At 37.0% G+C, this 18689-nt stretch overlaps 1 protein-coding gene across 1 annotated transcript in view; it reads left to right on the top strand.

Annotated features, from left to right (window-relative positions):
* MAN2A1 (mannosidase alpha class 2A member 1) overlaps positions 1-18689 on the top strand; it is a 211809-nt gene that overhangs the window by 63553 nt on the left and 129567 nt on the right. Inside the window, exon 5 of the mRNA XM_036735899.1 lies at positions 16323-16450. Within this exon, the coding sequence (XP_036591794.1) occupies positions 16323-16450 (128 nt within the window). The remainder of the gene's footprint in view (positions 1-16322; positions 16451-18689) is intronic.

The following is an 18689-nucleotide window of genomic DNA, read 5'->3' as shown; positions in this document are numbered from 1 at the left end:
TGGAGCAGAGCCCAGCCTGAGCGGCGTGGACCATCCAGACCAGAAGCCGGGCGGAGGGGGCCCTAGCGCCCTGATTCAGTGAGCTGCGGCAGTTACAAGACTTCTCAACCCACAAACACCAAAGACTGCGGAGAAGGTTAGTGGGAAAAGCTGCGGGAGTGGAAGGAGTTTGCGGATTGGCTTCCAGCCCCAGGGGCAGCGGAGGTGGGGCAGCTACAGCTGTTGTTACTTCCGGCTCCAGGCCCCCCTGGTGGGAGGAATTCAGTGGCGGATCAGAGCAGGGGTGCACAGCCTGCCGAAGATCTAAGTCCAGTTCGGGTTGGGGGTTGGGGAAGGAGCAGTGCTGGTGTGGCAGAGCTGGCACCTCCCCCCCAAACGTGGAACATAGAACTCTGTAATCTACAAGCAGTCGTACCCCACTGAAAAACTCAAGGGTCAAGTTAGTTGGCTGAGAATATGGCCAGGCAGCGAAAACGCACCGAGATTCAGTCTCAGACTTTGCATTCTTTCTTTGGTGACAAAGAAGACCAAAACATACAGACAGAAGAAATTAATAAAGCCAAAGAGCCTACAACAGAAACCTCCAAGAAAAACATGAACTGGTCCCAGGCCATGGAAGAGCTCAAAAAGGATTTGGAAAAGCAAGTTAGAGAAGTAGAGGAAAAATTGGGAAGAGAAATGAGAAGGATGCAAGAAAACCATGAAAAACAAGTCAATGACTTGCTAAAGGAGATCCAAAAAAATACTGAAAAAAAAAATCAAAACAGAAATAAAAACAAAAAAAAAACCCCAGCTTCATTCAGCCCTGTGATACTTTATCTCTATCGTTTCACAGCCAAACTCCAAGCAAAGCCTTTCCGTATGCATTGCCTCTTTTCTTCTTTTGTCTCAATCCCCTGGCCTTTTGACTCATGTTCTTAATCACTCAGCTTAAAACTGTTGTCTCCAAGATCATCAGTGATTTCTTATTTGCTAAATCAAATGGCCCTTTTCGGTCTTTATTCGTAATGACTTCCTTGCATTTTACACTGTTTACTACCCCCTTGCTCCTGGATACTGTTTTATGAAATTACTTTTCAAATGAAATTATTCTTGTTCTCTTTCTAGCTCTGGCCATTTCTTAGTCTGTTTTATTGACTCATTATCCATCTCCTGTTCCCTAAGTAATGGTTTTTCTTTAGGGATTTGTCCTGGGCCTTTTTTCTTCTCTCTGTGTCTATTAACCCATCAGCTCTCACAGGTTCAGTTAGTGTCTCTATGTAGGTGACTCTCAGATCTAATCTAAATCTCCATCCTGAGCTGTAGTCTTCTGTCACCAGCTGCCTGCAGGGCCACTCTACCTGGGTGTCCCATATATATCAAAAGCTAAACATGTCCAAAGTGCAACTTAGTCTTCCCTTGTAAATGCATTCATTTTCCTAACTTTTCTGTTTTTTTTCCAAGATTACCAACGTTTTTCCATATTATCAACATTCTGGTTTGCAAACTCAGAATTATCTTTAGCTCTTCATTTTTTTTTTCATCCTCCACTGCACAGACTTAAGTTGCTAAAACTTGTCTGCCTTTATAATGTCTCTTGTTTTTTTCACCTTTCCATTCATTCAGTCAACACCCTAATTCAGACTCTTATTACCATTTAATTGGACTATTTCAATAGCCTCATAGTTGGTCTCTGTGTCTTCGGTTTCTCTTCTTTCCAGTCATCCTTCATATGCCTGCCAAATTTGTGTTCCTAAAGTGTGAGTGACCATGTTACTCCCCTGCTCATGAAGCTCCAGTGCTCTCTAGAGTAAAAAGCAAACTATCGTTTGACATGTAAAACCCTTTGGAATCTGTCGTTGGTCCACCTGTCTAGACTTACTTCTTAGAAATTGATTTCCATATCTATTTATCTGGCCAGCCCTAGTCTTTTCTGCTTAAATTTACCAGATCTGCATGATTGTCTGCCTACTATGCATTTCCAGCTCAATGTTCCACAGATAACTCAAACTCATCGTGGCCAAAAGAGATCTTATTATCTTATCACCCCAAACCTACCCCTCCTCTGGACTTCTTTATTACTGTAAAAGATTGCTACAGTCGTTCCAGTCATGAAGGTAAACAGTCTTGGTGTTATCCTCAGCTCCTCTCCCTTGATTACCACACATATCCAGTCAGTTGTCAAGTTGTTTACTTAACAACATTTCTCCTACGTGTCCCCTTCTTTCCACTCACCCAACCATCATACTGGATCTAGCCATTATTCACTCTTGCCTGGGCTACTGCAGTAGACTTCTAATTGCTCTGTTTGCCTCAATGTTCTTCCCACTCTAATCCATCTTCAGTATAGGTGCCAACGTGATTTTCCCAACGGTCAGGGTTGACTGTTTTACACTGCCTCTCTCCCTTACTCCTGCCTCCTTTTAACTCCAGTGGTTTCCTGTTATCTCTAGCATCAAATATTAACTCTTCTGGCTTTTAACATTCTTCACAACCTGAAAGCTCCCTCCCTTTCCAGTCTTCTAGCAATTTACTCCACTCTATTCAACTCATACACTTATCCAGCAGCACTGATCTGCTTGTGGTTACTCACATAGGATTCTCCATCTTCTGATTGCATGCCTTTGCATTAGGTGTCCTTTATGCCTAGAGGGCTCTCCCTGTTCTCTTCTTTCTCTTAGAATCTCTCATTTATTCTTGGCTTTGGCAACATGATAAAGTTTTTTTCTGATCCTTGCAGCTTCCAGTGTCTTATGTACCTGTTGTTTCCCACTTTAGAAGGTAATCTTCTTACACGTTTTCAGAGTTTTTTGATGTATCAATTTTATTGATTTTTTTCCTTTAAAATATTATTTGTTAAAAGAATGGCTCTCTGGGAGGGAAAGTGGAAGGAATACTGGGAGAAATTTTGGTGATGTAGAAAACAAAAGATTGATAAATTTTTGTTTTTAAAAACATAAGCTTCTTGAGGGCAAGGGATGTTTTTGCTTTTCATTTGTATTCCCAGTGGTTAGCACAGTGCCTGAACAATATTCCTTTAAAGATTACCTCTGATGGCTGTACTTTCCCAATTCAATTTAGCACACCTAGGACTTTTAGCTTTTAGATTTTATAGTTGAACCTTCAAGTCTTATATGCCTTATTTTTGGTATAATTTTGTCTTACTGTCTTTCTGCTAAGATATTTTTTTAAATGTGACTTTTATTTTATTACTTTATGGATTATTTAGTATTTTATTTCTCCCCAGTTACATGTAAAAACAACTTCTAACATTTGTTTTTAAAACCTTGAGTTCCAAATTCTCTCCCCCCCCCCCATTGAGAAGGCAAGCAATTTGATACAGATTATACATGTGTAGTCAATGCAAAATATATCTGTAACAGTCATGTTGTGAAAGAAAATGTAGGCAAAAAAGCCTCAAGAAAAATAAAGTTTAAACAAAGTATGCTTCAATATGTATTCAGATACCATCAGTTCTTTCTTTGGGGATGGGTAGCATTTTTCATCATGAGTCCTCCAGAGTCATCTTAGATCAGTGTATTGCTGAGAACAGCTAAGTCTTTCACACCTGATCATCTCACAGTATTGCTTTGTACACAGTACGTTTTACTTTGCGTCAGCCCATGCAAGTCTTTCCAGGTTTTTCTGAGAGCATCCTGCTCATCTTTTCTCACAGTACAATAGTGTTCCATCATAACCACATAACATGACTTGTTCAGCCATTACCCAACTGATGGGCATCCTCTCAGTTTCTAAGTTTTTACTCCCAGAAAAAGGCAGCTATAAATATTTTTGTACTTATAGGTCCTTTCCTTTTTTCTTTTTTCGTCTCTTTTGGGATACAGACTTAGTGGTATTGCTAGTTCAAAAGGTATGCACGGTTTTATAGTCTTTTGGGCATAGCTCCAATTAAACGTGACTTTTAATGTAGCACTAATGCATACTTGAATGGTTTGGAGTGTGTACGTACTGTATGAAACTTCTGTCCTCAGTAGGGTCCTTATTTCTGTGTGGAGTTTCCTGTCTTGCAGTGTCCTGTAAATAAAAACTTACCCTCTCTTCCCCCGATTGTTGTTCAACAGTGTGTTTCGTATCCATATATCTAAGTCATATATCCCTTAAAAGATATAACAGCAGAAAGAGCTTTGCACTTCTGGTGTTTCAAATCAAGGACAGAAGGAAAGAAACATTTTTGAAGTGTCTGCTACATGCCAGGCACTTCACAGATATTCTCATTTGATTCTTACAATAATCCTGAGAATTTGGTACTGTTGTTATTCTCATTTTACATTGGAGGAAACTGAGGTAGACAGGTGAAGTTACTTGCCTAGGATCCCTTGTAAGTGCCCGAGACTGAATTTGAACTCAGGACTTTGTGATTCAAGGCCCAGGCGTCACCATCATAGAGGGATCTAGCACAAAATCCACTTTGAAGAGACATTATTTATAAAGCGTAATCTCTATTGTAGTAACAGTTGGCTCAAACCTTGGAATTGTTCAGAGATTTCTAAATGTGATAGATGATTGTTCAAGAGTCAAGTCTAACCATACACGAGGATACCTCTCTATTATGCCTTTCTTCCTGGGAAATCTCATCCTGCAAGATTGAATCTACCTGGTAGTTGCATCTCACCAGAGCTCTTTTCACCTTTGCTTGGACTTTCTGGTTGGAGGGCAGGGCCAGGCAGGGCCATGGGCTTCAGAACTTCTATTTAAAGAGGTGGGGTGGAGGACACAACAGTCTTCTCCCATTTTGTACCAGCTACACTGCTTTTGGACTTCTTTAAACTTCTGTATCATGTCTTCCTTCCCTAGGAAATTCATCATTGGGAAATCTCATTATTCTACAAGATTGAATTTTCCTGGTACTCTCATCAGTATTTTCTTCCTTTATGCTTAGATGGCAGGATCATGGGCTCTAGGGGCTCACCACAGTTTAGAACTGGAAGGAACCTCAAAAATTAGCTGGTTCAATCTTCTCGCTTGACAGAAAACCTAGGGATGTTTACTGACTTGCCCAAGGTCACAGAGCTTGTAAGTATAATGAACAGAATTGGAAACCAGGTCCTAAGTCATTGTTATATTCAGTAGCAAAGGACCAAGGCTGCCTGTCACTAGAAACCTTTTTATGAGTCGATACCTTCCTGTTAACTGCTGCTCTTTAGTTCCAGCCACACAATCAAATTCTGAATTTACCCAACTGTGCCATTGGTTAATTTACATCTCTCCATCTTTTCTACAAGAAAAGTATGAGAGTGTTTAACAAATGCTTTGCTAAATTCTTGGTAAGCTTAATCTGATAATTTAGAAAACCCGTCAGGAAATAAAAAAGTTAGATTGACATGATCTGTTTTCAGTGTTCAGTAACATTTTCTAGAAGTCTTGTCAGTAATTAATTTAATGATAAGCTGGCTTATTTCCATTTTCTTTCTTTTTTGAAAATCAGGGCAGGATTTACCCTTTCCTAATACTGCCTTCCTTATAGCCCTCCTCATTCTCTATATTTTTCATTGATTACTGGTAATGACTCAGCAATCATACCTGCCTCTTCACTAATTTAGAATGTAGTTTCTTTGAGGTAGGTGACTTGAACTCTTCGATGTTCACTTAATTCCCCTCCCCTTTTTTTTTTTTTACCTTAGGCATCAATCCTTATTAACTGTCCTTACATTTTTATTCTGTTCTGTTGAGAGACCATTTTCATAGGTGTTCAGTTGGGGATTTTAAATTTGTTCTTTTTCTAGTTTTTTGTTTGCATGCCTGACTCATCTGCTCTTTCTCCGTTTTGTTGATGTAAGAATTTAGAGAAATAAAATTTCCCCTAATTTCTGCTCTGGCTGCATTCCATAAATTTTGGTATGTTGTCTCATTATTATCATTTTCTTTACTGAAATTATTGAGATTGTTTCTTTGACCCACTCATTCTTCAGGCTTAGATTGTTTAGTTTCCAATTAATTTTTAGTCTGTCTTTTCACTGCCTTTTATTGCATTATGATCTGAAAAGGATATATTTACTATTTTTACCTTTCTACATTTAATTTTAATATATGATCTATTTTTATATAGGTGCCATGTGCCACTGAGAAAAAGATATATTCTTTTCTATCTCCATTCAGTTTTCTCCAGAGGTCTATCATATCTAACTTTTCTAGAATTCTATTTACCTCCTCAACTTCTTTCATGTTTATTTTGTGTTTAGATTTATCTAGTTCTGAGAGGGGAAAGTTGAAGTCTCTCACTAATATAGTTTTACTATTTCCTTCTGTAACTCACTTAGCTTCTCTTTTAAGAATTTGGATGACATAGTACTTATAGCATACATATTCCGTATTGATACTACTTTATTGTCTGTGGCACCTTTTAGCCAGATGTAGTTTCCATCCTTACCCCTTTTAATTAGATCTATTTTTGCTTTTGTTTTTTTTCTGAGATTATGGTTGTTCCCCTCCTTTTTTTATTTTTCAGTTGAAGCATAAGAGATTGTGCTCTAGCACCTTACTTTTACTCTGTATGTTTCACTCTGCTTCAAGTATGTTTCTTGTAAACAACATATTGTAGAATTGTGGTTTTTAATCTGCTCTGCTGTCCGTTTCCATCTTATGGGTGAGTTCATCCCATTCACATTCACAGTTATCATTATTAACTGTATTTCCCTCCATCCTGTTTTTCCTCCTGTTTATCCTTCTGTCTTTCACTCTTTCCCTCCTCATGATTGTTTTCCTTCTGACCACCACCTTCCCTAATCTGTCCCTTTTGTTAGTCTCTCCTTCTTGTCTTTTTTTTTTAACCCCTTCCCCTTCTGCTTTCCTATAGGGTAAAGTAGATTTCTGTACCCAGCTGATTGTGTTATTCCCCCTTTGAGCCAGTTCTGATGAGATTAAGGTTTAAGTGATGCCCCCCCCCATCTGCTCCTCCCAGTGTAATAGATCTTTTGTGAGATAATTTTCCCCATTTTACCTCTCCCTTCCTTTAGTTCCCAGTGTAATTCTCTTTATCACCCCTTAATTTTCTTTCTTTTTTTGGAGGGGAATATAATCCCATCAGAGGTACCTTTTATCCACACCCTCTGTCTATGTATACTCCTAAGTGCACCAATAGTGGTACAATTCTAAGGAGTTACAAGTGTTATCTTCCTGTATAGGGATGCTCACAGTTTAGACTGATTGAATCTCTTATGTTTTTTCCTTTCCTTTTTATACTTCCCTTGAGTCTTGTGTTTGAAGATCATTTTTTTGTTGTTGTTTAGCTGTAGTCTTTTCATCAGGAAACCTTCGAAGTCCTCCATTTCATTGATTGAATTTTGCTGGGTAGGTGATTCTTGGTTGTAGTTCAAACTCCTTTGTTTTCCATTTCCATTTTATATTCTCTGTCCTCAGATCCTTTAGTGTAGAAGCTGCTAAATCCTGTGTAATCCTTACTGTACCTCTATGATATTTGACTTTTTTTTTTTTGTGGCTGCTTGCAATATTTTCTCCTTGATTTGGGAGTTCTGGCATTTAGCTGTAATATTCCTGGGAGTTTTCATTTTTGATCTCTTTCATGAGATAATCAGTGGATTCTTTTAATGTCTATTTTACCCTCTGGTTCTAGGATTTCAGTGTAGTTTCCTTTGATAATATCTTGAAGTATTATATTCAGGTTTCTTTTTTATCATTTCTTTCAGGTAGTCCAATAATTCTTAAATTATCTCTTCCTGATCTATTTTCCAAGTCAGTTGTTTTTCCAGTGAGATGTTTTACATCTTCTTTTATTCTTTGGATTTTGTTTTGAGGTCTCATGGAGTCATTAACTTCCACTTGGCCAATTCTCATTTTTAAGGAATTATTTTCTTTAGCTTTTTTAACCTCCTTTTCCATTTGGCCAATTCTACTTTTTAAGGAATTGTTTTCTTCAATATAATTTTGTGTATCTTTTTCCATTTTTTTTACTTTATCAAGTTGTTGACTCTTTTTTTCATGATTTTCTTGAATCATTTTTGTTTCTTTTTCTAATTTTTCTTCTACCTCTCTGATTTTTGAAGTCCCTTTTGAGCTTTTCTAGGAGTTTTTTGGGCTTGAGACCAAGTCTCATTGATTGTAGGTGTTTTAACATTATTTTTGTCTTCTGAGTTTGTATTTTCATCTTCCCTGTCACCATAATAACTTCCTGTGGTCAGGTTCTGTTTTTCCTCATCTTTTACAGCCCATTTTATTAAAGTCAAGCTCTGTTCCTGGGGTGGAATGGGCTTCTTGTGCTGGGGCCTGCAGGCTCTGGCTGTTAGCCTGCTCCTGTGTGGACCACAGGGGTTCTGCTCATTCTCCTGGCCCTGCTCTGGGGCTCTAGAGGCTAAAGTGCTTGGTCTCTTCACTGGTGTCGCGCTGGGGCCCTTAGTTGGGGGAGGGAGGGCTGGTGCTGCCTTGGCACCTGGGGGGGGTGGCGCACAGGAGAGGGTAGCTGATGTTTTGTCTTGCCTTGTGGGGGGACCTGGTCCTGTGCTGGGGCCAGGCTGTTTGCCTGGTGCTGTGCTGAAGATATGGGGGTTGGGGGCTTGGCCTCTTGCTTGGTACTTCACTAGTTCCTGCTGAGGGGCCTGGTGATGTGCTGGGGCTTGGGGGAGGAGGGGTCTTGGTTACTTGCTTGCTGCTGCATTTGAGCTTGTCGAGGAGGATGACTGGTCTTGGTCACTGACCTTTGCTTGGGCTCAATGCCTCCTGCTGGCTTCTTGAGGCAGTGCCTGCTGCTGGCTCGCCAGGGCCTTGCCTGCTCTGGACTGTGCTTTTCTTTTACACAAGTCAGACAGACCTTTCATGCCCTTTTTCCACATTGTCTTGGGTTGGAAAATTATTTCATTTCCTTTTTTTGTTGGTTCTGCCTTTCCAGAATTTGTTTTGAGGCATCATGTTATAGTTGTTGGAGGTGAATTTGGGAGAGTTCAGGACATTTCCTGTTTACTCCCCTATCTTGGCTCCCAGGTGTCAAAAATTGTATTTTAAAACATCTTTTGATAACTGTAATTCAATATAGTTTGTTTTTTGTAATACTGTGAATTTTATGCATTTAAAATATTATTCTGAGAAGGAGCTAATAATAATAATAATAATATATTCTGAATTCTTTATCAGACTGCCAAAGGTGTCTATTCCACAATAAACCGTTAAGAGCCTTTCTCTGGATCCTTTGATCCAATGTTATTTGATACATACATATTAAATAGTGTATTTTATGTATGGTGTTTTCAAGCACATTTCATTGTTCAGTGCCTACAATGCTCTAGCAAAAGGCGTCTAGAGGAAGAACTGAGAATGGATACCTCGAATTTGATTGGCGGGGGTGGGGGGAGGGAGAGAAGACAAAAAGACTAAGTGTGTGTGTGTGACCAAATAATATATATTTATGATATATGATACATAATAATATTATATATAATATATAATACATAGTAATATATATAGTACATAGTGATATATAATATATGACCAAATAAAAGCAGGAAAGAGCAATCAATAAACAACATTCTAAAGAGAAAGGGATAAAAAAAAGAAGAGGGGATTAGAGATGAGGGGAAGAGAGCCAGTGGGAAAAGGGCCACTTTAAAAAAAAGACTAGTATAAAATGTAGGAGTATTCTGTATACAGCAGAAGAGGAAACATATTTTGAAAAAAACCCAATTTTAAAGATAGATGTAGGAAAATATAAACCACCTATAACTTTAAATGTGAATGAATTAAACAATCCAATAACACTTAAGAATGACAGATTGGATAGGAAAACAAAACCTATAATCTGGTGCTTACAAGAAACACATTTAAAAAACAAAAACAAAATAAAAGTGAGGGGATGGAAGTTTTTTTTTAATATTATACTTCAAGTGAATCCAAAAAAGTAAGAATTGCCATCATACTATCAGGCAAGGCAAAACAGACATTCACAAAATAAAAAGGGACAAACAAGGAAACTGTATTATACTGATATATTCAGACAAAAATGAGTATCAGTGTATTTGGATGTTCCAAATGCTTTAGCATCCACATTCATAAAAGAAATATCAGGGCTTCAAGAAGCCATAGATTGTAACTCAGTAATGACAGGAAACTTCAATATCCCTCTGTTAGAAAGATAAAAAGAGAAATATGGAACTGAACAAATGTCCAGAGAAATCAGAGGTAAAATACATACGGAGTCTTGTAGAGGAGACAGCAAAAGAATACACACATTATCCTACTATTTGGAACTTCAATAAAAATTGTAAAATGTTTTACAAAAATTGTAGTAGGACACGGATACAGACAAATATAGAGAGGCAGAAGTACTCTTTTTACTAACCATAGTGTAATGAAAATAGAAATTGGTTCAGGGACCAAAAAAAAGCTATAGACCCAAATGGCCCACTCTCATTAATTCTAAAAGATCATTATGGGCTAGGCATTTGGCAGCTTTTGGTATCATTTTGTGGATCTGAGAGGCCTTAGCTCAAATGTATTTGCAAAGTGATCAGAACATCATATGGGGTTCACTGTAACTTGTGAGTCTTGGCCAACTTTTTTTAAAAGCACAGACTTTATAGCTTGAAGCTTTTTATAAAAGTGAATGCATTTTGAATGGTTTTCAGCTCTTTTGAAATATGCTTTGCAAAAAATTCCCGAGTTGCTAAAGCAAAGTCTTGTTTGGTAGAGCAATATTATTTATTATATTTAATTATTCACTAGGTAGCAATGAAAATTATGAGGGAGGAAGACCAAAGGTATTCCTTAGGAGGATTTACCTGATAAATGTGGTCAGGAAAGATAAGAGATGAAAGAAAATAGGGAGTGTTGGCTATAATTCAAGCTTGGGGAAAGTTAGGGTCTCAACTTTGGTGACAATAAAAAGAAGCAAAAGATGTGAGAGCCATTTCCAATGAAGAACCCAGAAGACTAGAAAAATTGATTGGATGTGGGTTGGAGGGTAAAGAAGAACTCACCATAGGTCAAGTTTCCGACCTGAGTTAGGGGTGAGAGGATGTACTGAGATGAGGAACCTGTGGCCTCAAAGTCATATGTGGCCCTCTAGGTCCTCAAGTGTATCCCTTTGACTGAATGCAAACTTCACAGAACAAATCCCCTTAGTAACTAGCTTTTCTAAAATTCTTTTCATCTTCTTAATTTCTTTCTTATTTATTTTATGATTGGATTTTTCTAGTCCTGAGATGGAAAAGTTGAGGTCTGCTAGTAGTGTAGTTTTACTGTCTATTTCCTCATGTAACTGATTTAACTTTTCCTTTAAAAATTTGAGTGTTCTACCATTTGGTGTGTATATGTTTAGTCCTGATATTACTTCATTGCCTATGGTACCTTTTCAGAAAATGTATTTTCCTGCTTATCTCTTAGATCTATTTTTTCTTCTGCCTTGTCTGAGAGTCTGATTTTTCTAATTCATTCTGCTATCCACTTTTGTTTTAAGGGTGAGCTCATATCCCATTTACATTCTACGTTATTTTTAATAACTGTATATTTCCCTCCATTCTTTTTTTCTTGTATCTAGATATTCCTAGTACTTGTTGTTAGATGAGGGCTACTTATATTAAGTAAGAGTTTATGTATTCCTCTGATTTTTGGAGATTTTTAACATAAAGGCTGTATTGAGTCAAAGGGTTTTAATGCAGCTATTGATATAATATGTGATTTTAAAGCTAATTTTGCTATTAATGCAGCCTATTATGTTTTTCCTTTTTTTAAGGTTGAACCATCTTTGCATTTTTGGTATAAATTCAATCTGATCAATATGAATAGTTTTTTGAATTGTTGGCAGATTTTCAATGAAGAAATCAAAGCTATATATAACCATATGAAAAAATGTTCCAAGTCATTATTGATTAGAGAATTGCAAATTAAACAACTTTGAAATGTCTCACACCTAACAGATTGGCTAAAATGATAGATGGGGAAATACCAGATATTGGAGGGGTTGTGGAAAAACTGGGACACTAATACATTGTTGCTGGAACTTTGAACTGATCCAGACATTTTAGAGAGCTATCTGGAATTATGCCCGAAGAGTTATATAACTGTATACCCTTTGAGACAGCAATACCATGTAACAACAATGTTTCTTGCAGCTGCTGTGGAGGTGAAAGACCAACAACACCAGCACACAGAGCTGCTGCCAGCACAGGTTCTTTGATCTGTTTTTCTAAGGAAAACAACTTTAAGGGGTTTACAATCTCACTTTAATCAAACATACATATATCATTCACTTAGTTCAGGAGGAAAAGCCAGCATCCTCAACTTCAGAGCAAATACAAACAGAAATTACAAACAGAGACAATGTAAACAGATAAACGTTTCTGTCTAACCAAATCACAATATACATAGTTACCAGAGAAGCACCAACATCCAGATTTTTTTTTCCAAAGGGGGACGGGGGTGGGGCTCCTTAACAATGGCTACTCAGAGTCTTGTCTGGTCAAACCACACAACACCCTTCCAGTGAGTGAGAGCCTCAAACAAAATGCTGACCTCTGAGTTTATATACCTTTCTTAGGGCTGGAAGACTTCACACCTAATTAGCAAAAAGGTGTGGGCCTGGGGCTTCACACTTAGCAAGACTTAATCAAAGGCACTTGATTACTTTAGCATTCTAAAAGAGAAAACAGTAAAAAAAAAAAAAAAAGTCCCACCCTGCTTAACATTACATACCACTGTTAGGTCTGTTTCCCAAGTTGATCAGGGCAAAAGGAAAAGAACCTAGATGTCTTAAAATATTTAGAGTAGTTCTCTTTGTGATGAAAAAGAACTGGAAATTGAGGGGATGCCCCTCAATTGGGGAATGGCTAAATTTGTGGCATATAATTGTGATGGAACACTACTGTGCCATAAGAAGTGATGAGTTGGTTGATTTTAGAAAAACATGAAAAGACTTCCATGGAATGATGAAAAGTGAAATGAGCAGAACCAAGAGAACATTGTATATGGTAACTGCAGTATTGTTTGAAGAACAACTAGAAATGACTAAATTATTTTTAGTATTATAAATACTCAAATCAGTTACAAAGGACCTATGAAAGAAGATGCTATCCACCTCCAGAGAAAGAACTGATACATAGAAGTACGAATAGTATGGTTTTACATATGTGTGTGTGTTTGCATGCATAAATCTGTCCATCTGTGTCAAATGGTAGCCTTCTCTAGTGCAGGTTGGGGAAGGAGTGAGGGAGGGAGACATTGTAGAACTTAAGATGTAATAAAATAAACAAGATTAAATTTAAAAATTTTTAAAATTAAATTCTGTTTTGGGCATATTGAGATTAAGATTTCTGCTGCTAGGATCCTAATCTTTGAAGCAATTGGAGATATTAGCTTTGTTGTCAGAGAGTTCGGGGCAGGATAAGGAGATTTCACAACCATTGGCATGGAGATTGTAATTAATTCCATAGGGTCTGATGAAATTAACAAGTGAAGTAGTATGGAAGGAGAAGAGAAGATGGCTTTGGACATAACCTTGGGGTACACAGTGATTACAGGGCATGCTCTAAAAGAGGATCCAGCAAAGGAGACAAAGAAAATCAGGAGAGTATGGTATCCTGAAAATATGAAGACAGTATGAACATGAAGACAATATGAAGGAGGAGTGATTGATGGACAGTGTCAAAGACTGCAGGATTGGAGATCATTAGTAACTTTGAGGAGAGCAGTTTTTATGGAAAGAAAAAGAAGCCTGGTTGTAAGGGGTTAAGAAGAGATTGAAAAGAGAGAAAGTGGAGGCAGTTATTACAGATTGCCTTTTTGAGGAGTTTAGCTACAAAGGACAGAAGAGATCATAGTAATTGAGAATGGAAGGATTAAGTGGGTTTTTCAGAATAGGGGAGACATGATCAAATTTGTAGGCAGCGATTGAAAATAAGTCATAGAGTAAGGATGGTAGATGGGGGAATCTGTTGGAGAAGATGGGATAGAAGGAAGTAGAAATATTTCTGATTTTTTGCACTTGTGTAAAAGTTGGTTTGGTTAAGTATTGTAAAAGTTAGTTTGTCCAAGTTTTATAAAGGTTCCTTTCATAACTCATGAATACGTATTCTCCTTTTTTATTACCATTCAGTAATTATTAATGATCCATCATATCTAATTTTTAAAAACTTTATGTCATTAAATTTGTTTAGGTCTGAAATAAGTACATTGAGGTCCTTTTGTATGATAGTTTTATTGTTTATTTCTCCTTGTAACTCATTTAGTGTTTACTTTAAGTATTTAGAATGCTAAGTTAACTGATGTTTAATGTTTTAAATATTGCTTTTAATTCATTATCTATGGTACCTTTAAGTATAGTGTAGTTTCCTTGTTTATTTCTTTTAATGTGGTTTATTTTTTTCTATTAATTTTTCTCAGATTATGATTGCTGTTCTTAATTTTATGTATTTAGTAGGAGCATAATAGATTTTGCTCCATCCCCTTATTTTAACTCTAGTCAGGTTTTTAAAAATTTTATTTTTATTTTATTAAAGCTTTCTGAATTACATGTAAAAATTTCTTAACAATAAATTTTTAAAATTTCAAGTTCCAAATTCTCTCCTTTCTACCCTACCCCCTCCTTGAGAAGATAAGCACTTGGGTATGGATTATACATGTGAAGTCATAGAAAACTCATTTCCATATTAAACATATAACAGGAAACAAAATAAAACAATGAAAATAAAGATAATAAAAAATAAGCTTCAGGTTTCATTCTGAGTTCATTAGTTCTCCAGAGATGGATAGCATTTTTCATCATGGGTTCTTCAGAATTGTCTTGCATTATCATCTTGTTTTTTACAGCTGATCCAAGCAAGCATGTGACTTGTAAATGATATTGGTAATATGTTGATTTCTGCTTTCTAATCCACTCTTCTGTTTGAGTGATCAGCTCATCCTGGTTCCCAATCATGGTTGTGATCTCTAGTTTGTATTTTCCTCCACCTGATTATCTTCTGCTTTTTTCCTTTCCTTGCTTCCCACTCCCTCTTTACAGTGAAGAAGAGGGTGGTCAGAGAGGAGTGTGCTCAGCTCCTAGGCTCTTTGCTTTGATGCATTCTGCTTCTGTTCTCCTCTTCCTGTACCCTTTGTCTCCCCTTTATCCTTCTTATCCTTCACTCCAGACTAATCCCAGAACCTATCAGGGAAGTCCAGGAGAAAGAAGACCTGTCCCCAGACCTGGGACACCCTTCTCTTCTTACCTTCCCCCACCACCTCATGGTCTCTCCCTGACTATCTAGGAGGGCTGAATCCAACCACTCCCAGGTAACCCTACTCCTTGTCTTCCCTTTCAACCCCTGCCCGGCTAAATGCTACCCAGAACCCATCTGGGCTGCTTTATTTCTTACAGGGCTGGATGAGTTAGGATTTGCTAACTCTTTTCCATCCAGAAATATTGAATCTCCTATCAAGGTAACCTTTTCATCTGTCATGTCATTTCCTCCTAAGGTTTCTCAGGACTGTATCAACAATTCGGCTAGCAGCGGTTGTGAGGGTGAAAGACCAACATAAGCCCAACAACAAGAGATGCCAGCTCAGGTTCTTTTGATCTGCTTTCCTAAGGAAAGTAATGTTAAGGGGTTAACAGTCTTACTTTAATCCAACATATAAACTCACTTAGTTTAGGAGGAAAAGGCAGCAACCTGAACTTCAGAGCAAACACAAACAAGTTACAAACATACACAATTCATAGTTACCATAGTTAGCAAGAAACCATCAACATCTGGGTTGACAAGCTGGGGAGCTCTTAACAACGGCTGACCAGATTCACTCCTCCTGTGGCTCAGAGCCCCAAGCAAACAACTCTGTTCTCTTTTTTTTATACAGTCTTTAGACCTTCATCAGACCTCATCTGAGCAACCAGAACTTAGATGCATACTATTGGCTCTGGTCTTAGCGACTTTCCTTAGGGCCCTGGGGGCTTCACACCTCTCTCAGACTAGCAAACTAGTTTGCTAACCAGCCTGGGGCTTTGCACCTGGTGAGACTCAATCAAAGACACTTAATTAGTTTAGCATTCTAAAACAGTAAAAAAAAGTCCCACTTTAATTACCAATACAAGGACTTAATATCAGCCTTGTCTCTACATCTTAGCATCTCTGGGCATTAGTGTCAGTCCTGCTTCTATTCCCTATGGACTCTGACATTGTCATCGAACTACTGAGCTCCACTTATGTAGAGCTAAACTTTATGTATTACTCCTCCCAATTAGGGCGAGGTCCTTGAGAGGAAGCATTTTTTCCTTTTTCTATCCGTTTTCCCAGTGCTTATTACATTAAAAGTTCTTAATAAATGCTTTTTCATTGATTTGTCATTTCATCTGAAAAGTAAGGAAATTGCACAGACATTGAATTCTGAAACTTTTTTTTTTTTTTTCCCAGTTTAATAGCAAATGGACAGCTTGAAATTGTGACAGGTGGATGGGTCATGCCTGATGAAGCTTCTCCACATTACTTTGCATTAATTGATCAACTTATTGAAGGACATCAATGGCTAGAAAGAAACCTAGGTAGGTACATGATTTTTTCCCGCCCTGTCACTTTTTTGTATTGCTTTATGGACAGAATTATAAATCTCTAAAAACTTTAGAAGAATATTTTTATAGTGCATCGGATCTTCAAGTTGAGTTGTGTAGAATGAAGCAATTGAAATAGCACTGAGTATACTCAAAGCATAGAAATAATAAAGCTTGCTTTGTTTAATTAAATTCATGATTAAGAAACACCTTACAGATCTACGTAATTTTAAAATCAAAGATTAAAAAAATCAAACACAGACACACAAACGCTTAAGATTTTAGGTTCGTAAAACCATAGATTTTGAGATGAAAAGACGTCTAAAGGTAAAATAAAAAATACTTTGTTTTTGATTTCTTTGTTCAATTCCAAACTTTTTATTCTTTCATTTATTTAATTCACATTCAGTTTTTGTTTCTTTCATATTCTGTGTTTTAAAAACAACTTACATTAAAAATGAGAAAGGTTGGAGGAAATGACTTTATTCCTAGCTATGAAATTTGATGTAGAAGTTTAACATATAAATCATTGTTACAGGGATACACCAAGATTGTAAGGACTTTGTTAGTCAGTAAAGTCTTATTCTCCTTATGAATGGAAGAGAAGATGGTCAAGAACAACACTGATTTAGAGTATTTTGTTACATCTTACAGAGAAGGATAATGCAAGATTATAAATTATAGTATCCTATACAATGAGAAGTAGAGGAAGGAAAAAAACAATTTAAGGAAAGCTTGCTGAGAAATTGAAATAAGCAAATTCATCTTGAGAATGTTTAAGGATGAAATGTGAAAGAGGACAACCAGAATAAAAAATATGAAAAAGATCTTGAAAGATTTTGTGATGAACTTTTCACCATAAAAGGGAAGTAGAACCACCATATTTGACCTTTAATATTACTATCCTGGCAGCTAGGTGGCACAGTGGATAGAACACGCCTGGAGTCAGGAAGCTTTTTCTTGAGTTCAAATCTGGCCTCGGACCTTACTAGATGTGTGACCCTGGGCAAGGCACTTAACCCTGTTTGCCTCAGTTTCCTCCTCTGTAAGATGAGCTGGAGAGGGAAATGGCAAACCAGTATCTTTGCCAAGAAAGCCACAATGGGGGTCCAGAGTCAGACACAACTGAAAACAATTGCACAGTTAACAAAATTACTATCCTGATTGTACTTCTAGATTGGTGATTCTCAACCTCTTTGGTCTAAGGTTTCTGTTACTCTCTTAAGCTTTTGTTTATATGGGTTATCACTATCGATAATAACTAGATTAGAAATTAAAATAGATAAATGTATAAATATGAATTCATTTAAAATGACAATGAACTCTCTTTGTATTAGCATAAATTAAGAACACCTATGATTTCCAAAGTAAAAATTAGTGGGCAGAGTTTTATTGTTTTGCATATTTTTGCAAATTCCTTTAATGTCTGACTTAATGGAATATAGCTGGATTTTCATATCTGGTTCTGCCTTTGATCTGTTGTGATATGTTGTTTTGGTTGAGGTATATGAATAAACCTGGTTATACACAGATATATAGTTGGGGAAGGGAGTAGTTTTTAAGAGACAAATAACATCTTGCTTTTATGAAAATAATTTTTTTGCCATGGGCCCCCTAAAAGGGTCTTGTAGTCCATGATTTACACTCTGAGAACTACTACTTTTAGATGAAGCAGAAATGCCACTAAAGAAAACAAAGCTAAGAAAAACAGTTGGATTAAAAGACCAAGCTTAACCAGAGGAAGTCTGTACTTTTGATTAGGGCTTATTAAGCTTTTGCCAGGTTTGACCTCTTCAGTGCTATTTAAACTGTGGGTCGTGACCCCATACAGAGTTGCGGCCCACAGTTTAAGAAGTGCTGCTTTAGGTGACAGTTTTAAATGGATGAATTCCCAAGATATCTGAAAAAGGAGAAAAAGCTCAATGCATAGAAAAAAAACCCTTGTATTAATATTAGTTTATATTAATTATTAATAAAAACCTTATTATGATATTATTATTATTGAAATGTGTGCCTGGTTCTCCTATCTATAAGAAATTTTTATAAAAATACTATGCACATACACCAAGGCTATCCTTGATTATTAGAAGAGAACAGGCAGGTATTATGCAGTATTCCTTAGTAGATGACATGTTTTTCTACTGAGATCCTCATGTACTTTTTAATTTATTGATTATATAACACATCTGATTCAGAAGAACAAAATACCTTTTTCTTGATTCTCCTTGAATAA

Source organism: Trichosurus vulpecula, chromosome 1, assembly GCF_011100635.1.
Source record: "Trichosurus vulpecula isolate mTriVul1 chromosome 1, mTriVul1.pri, whole genome shotgun sequence".
Lineage (NCBI taxonomy): Eukaryota > Metazoa > Chordata > Mammalia > Diprotodontia > Phalangeridae > Trichosurus > Trichosurus vulpecula.
This window is presented reverse-complemented; position numbering and strand designations above follow the sequence as displayed.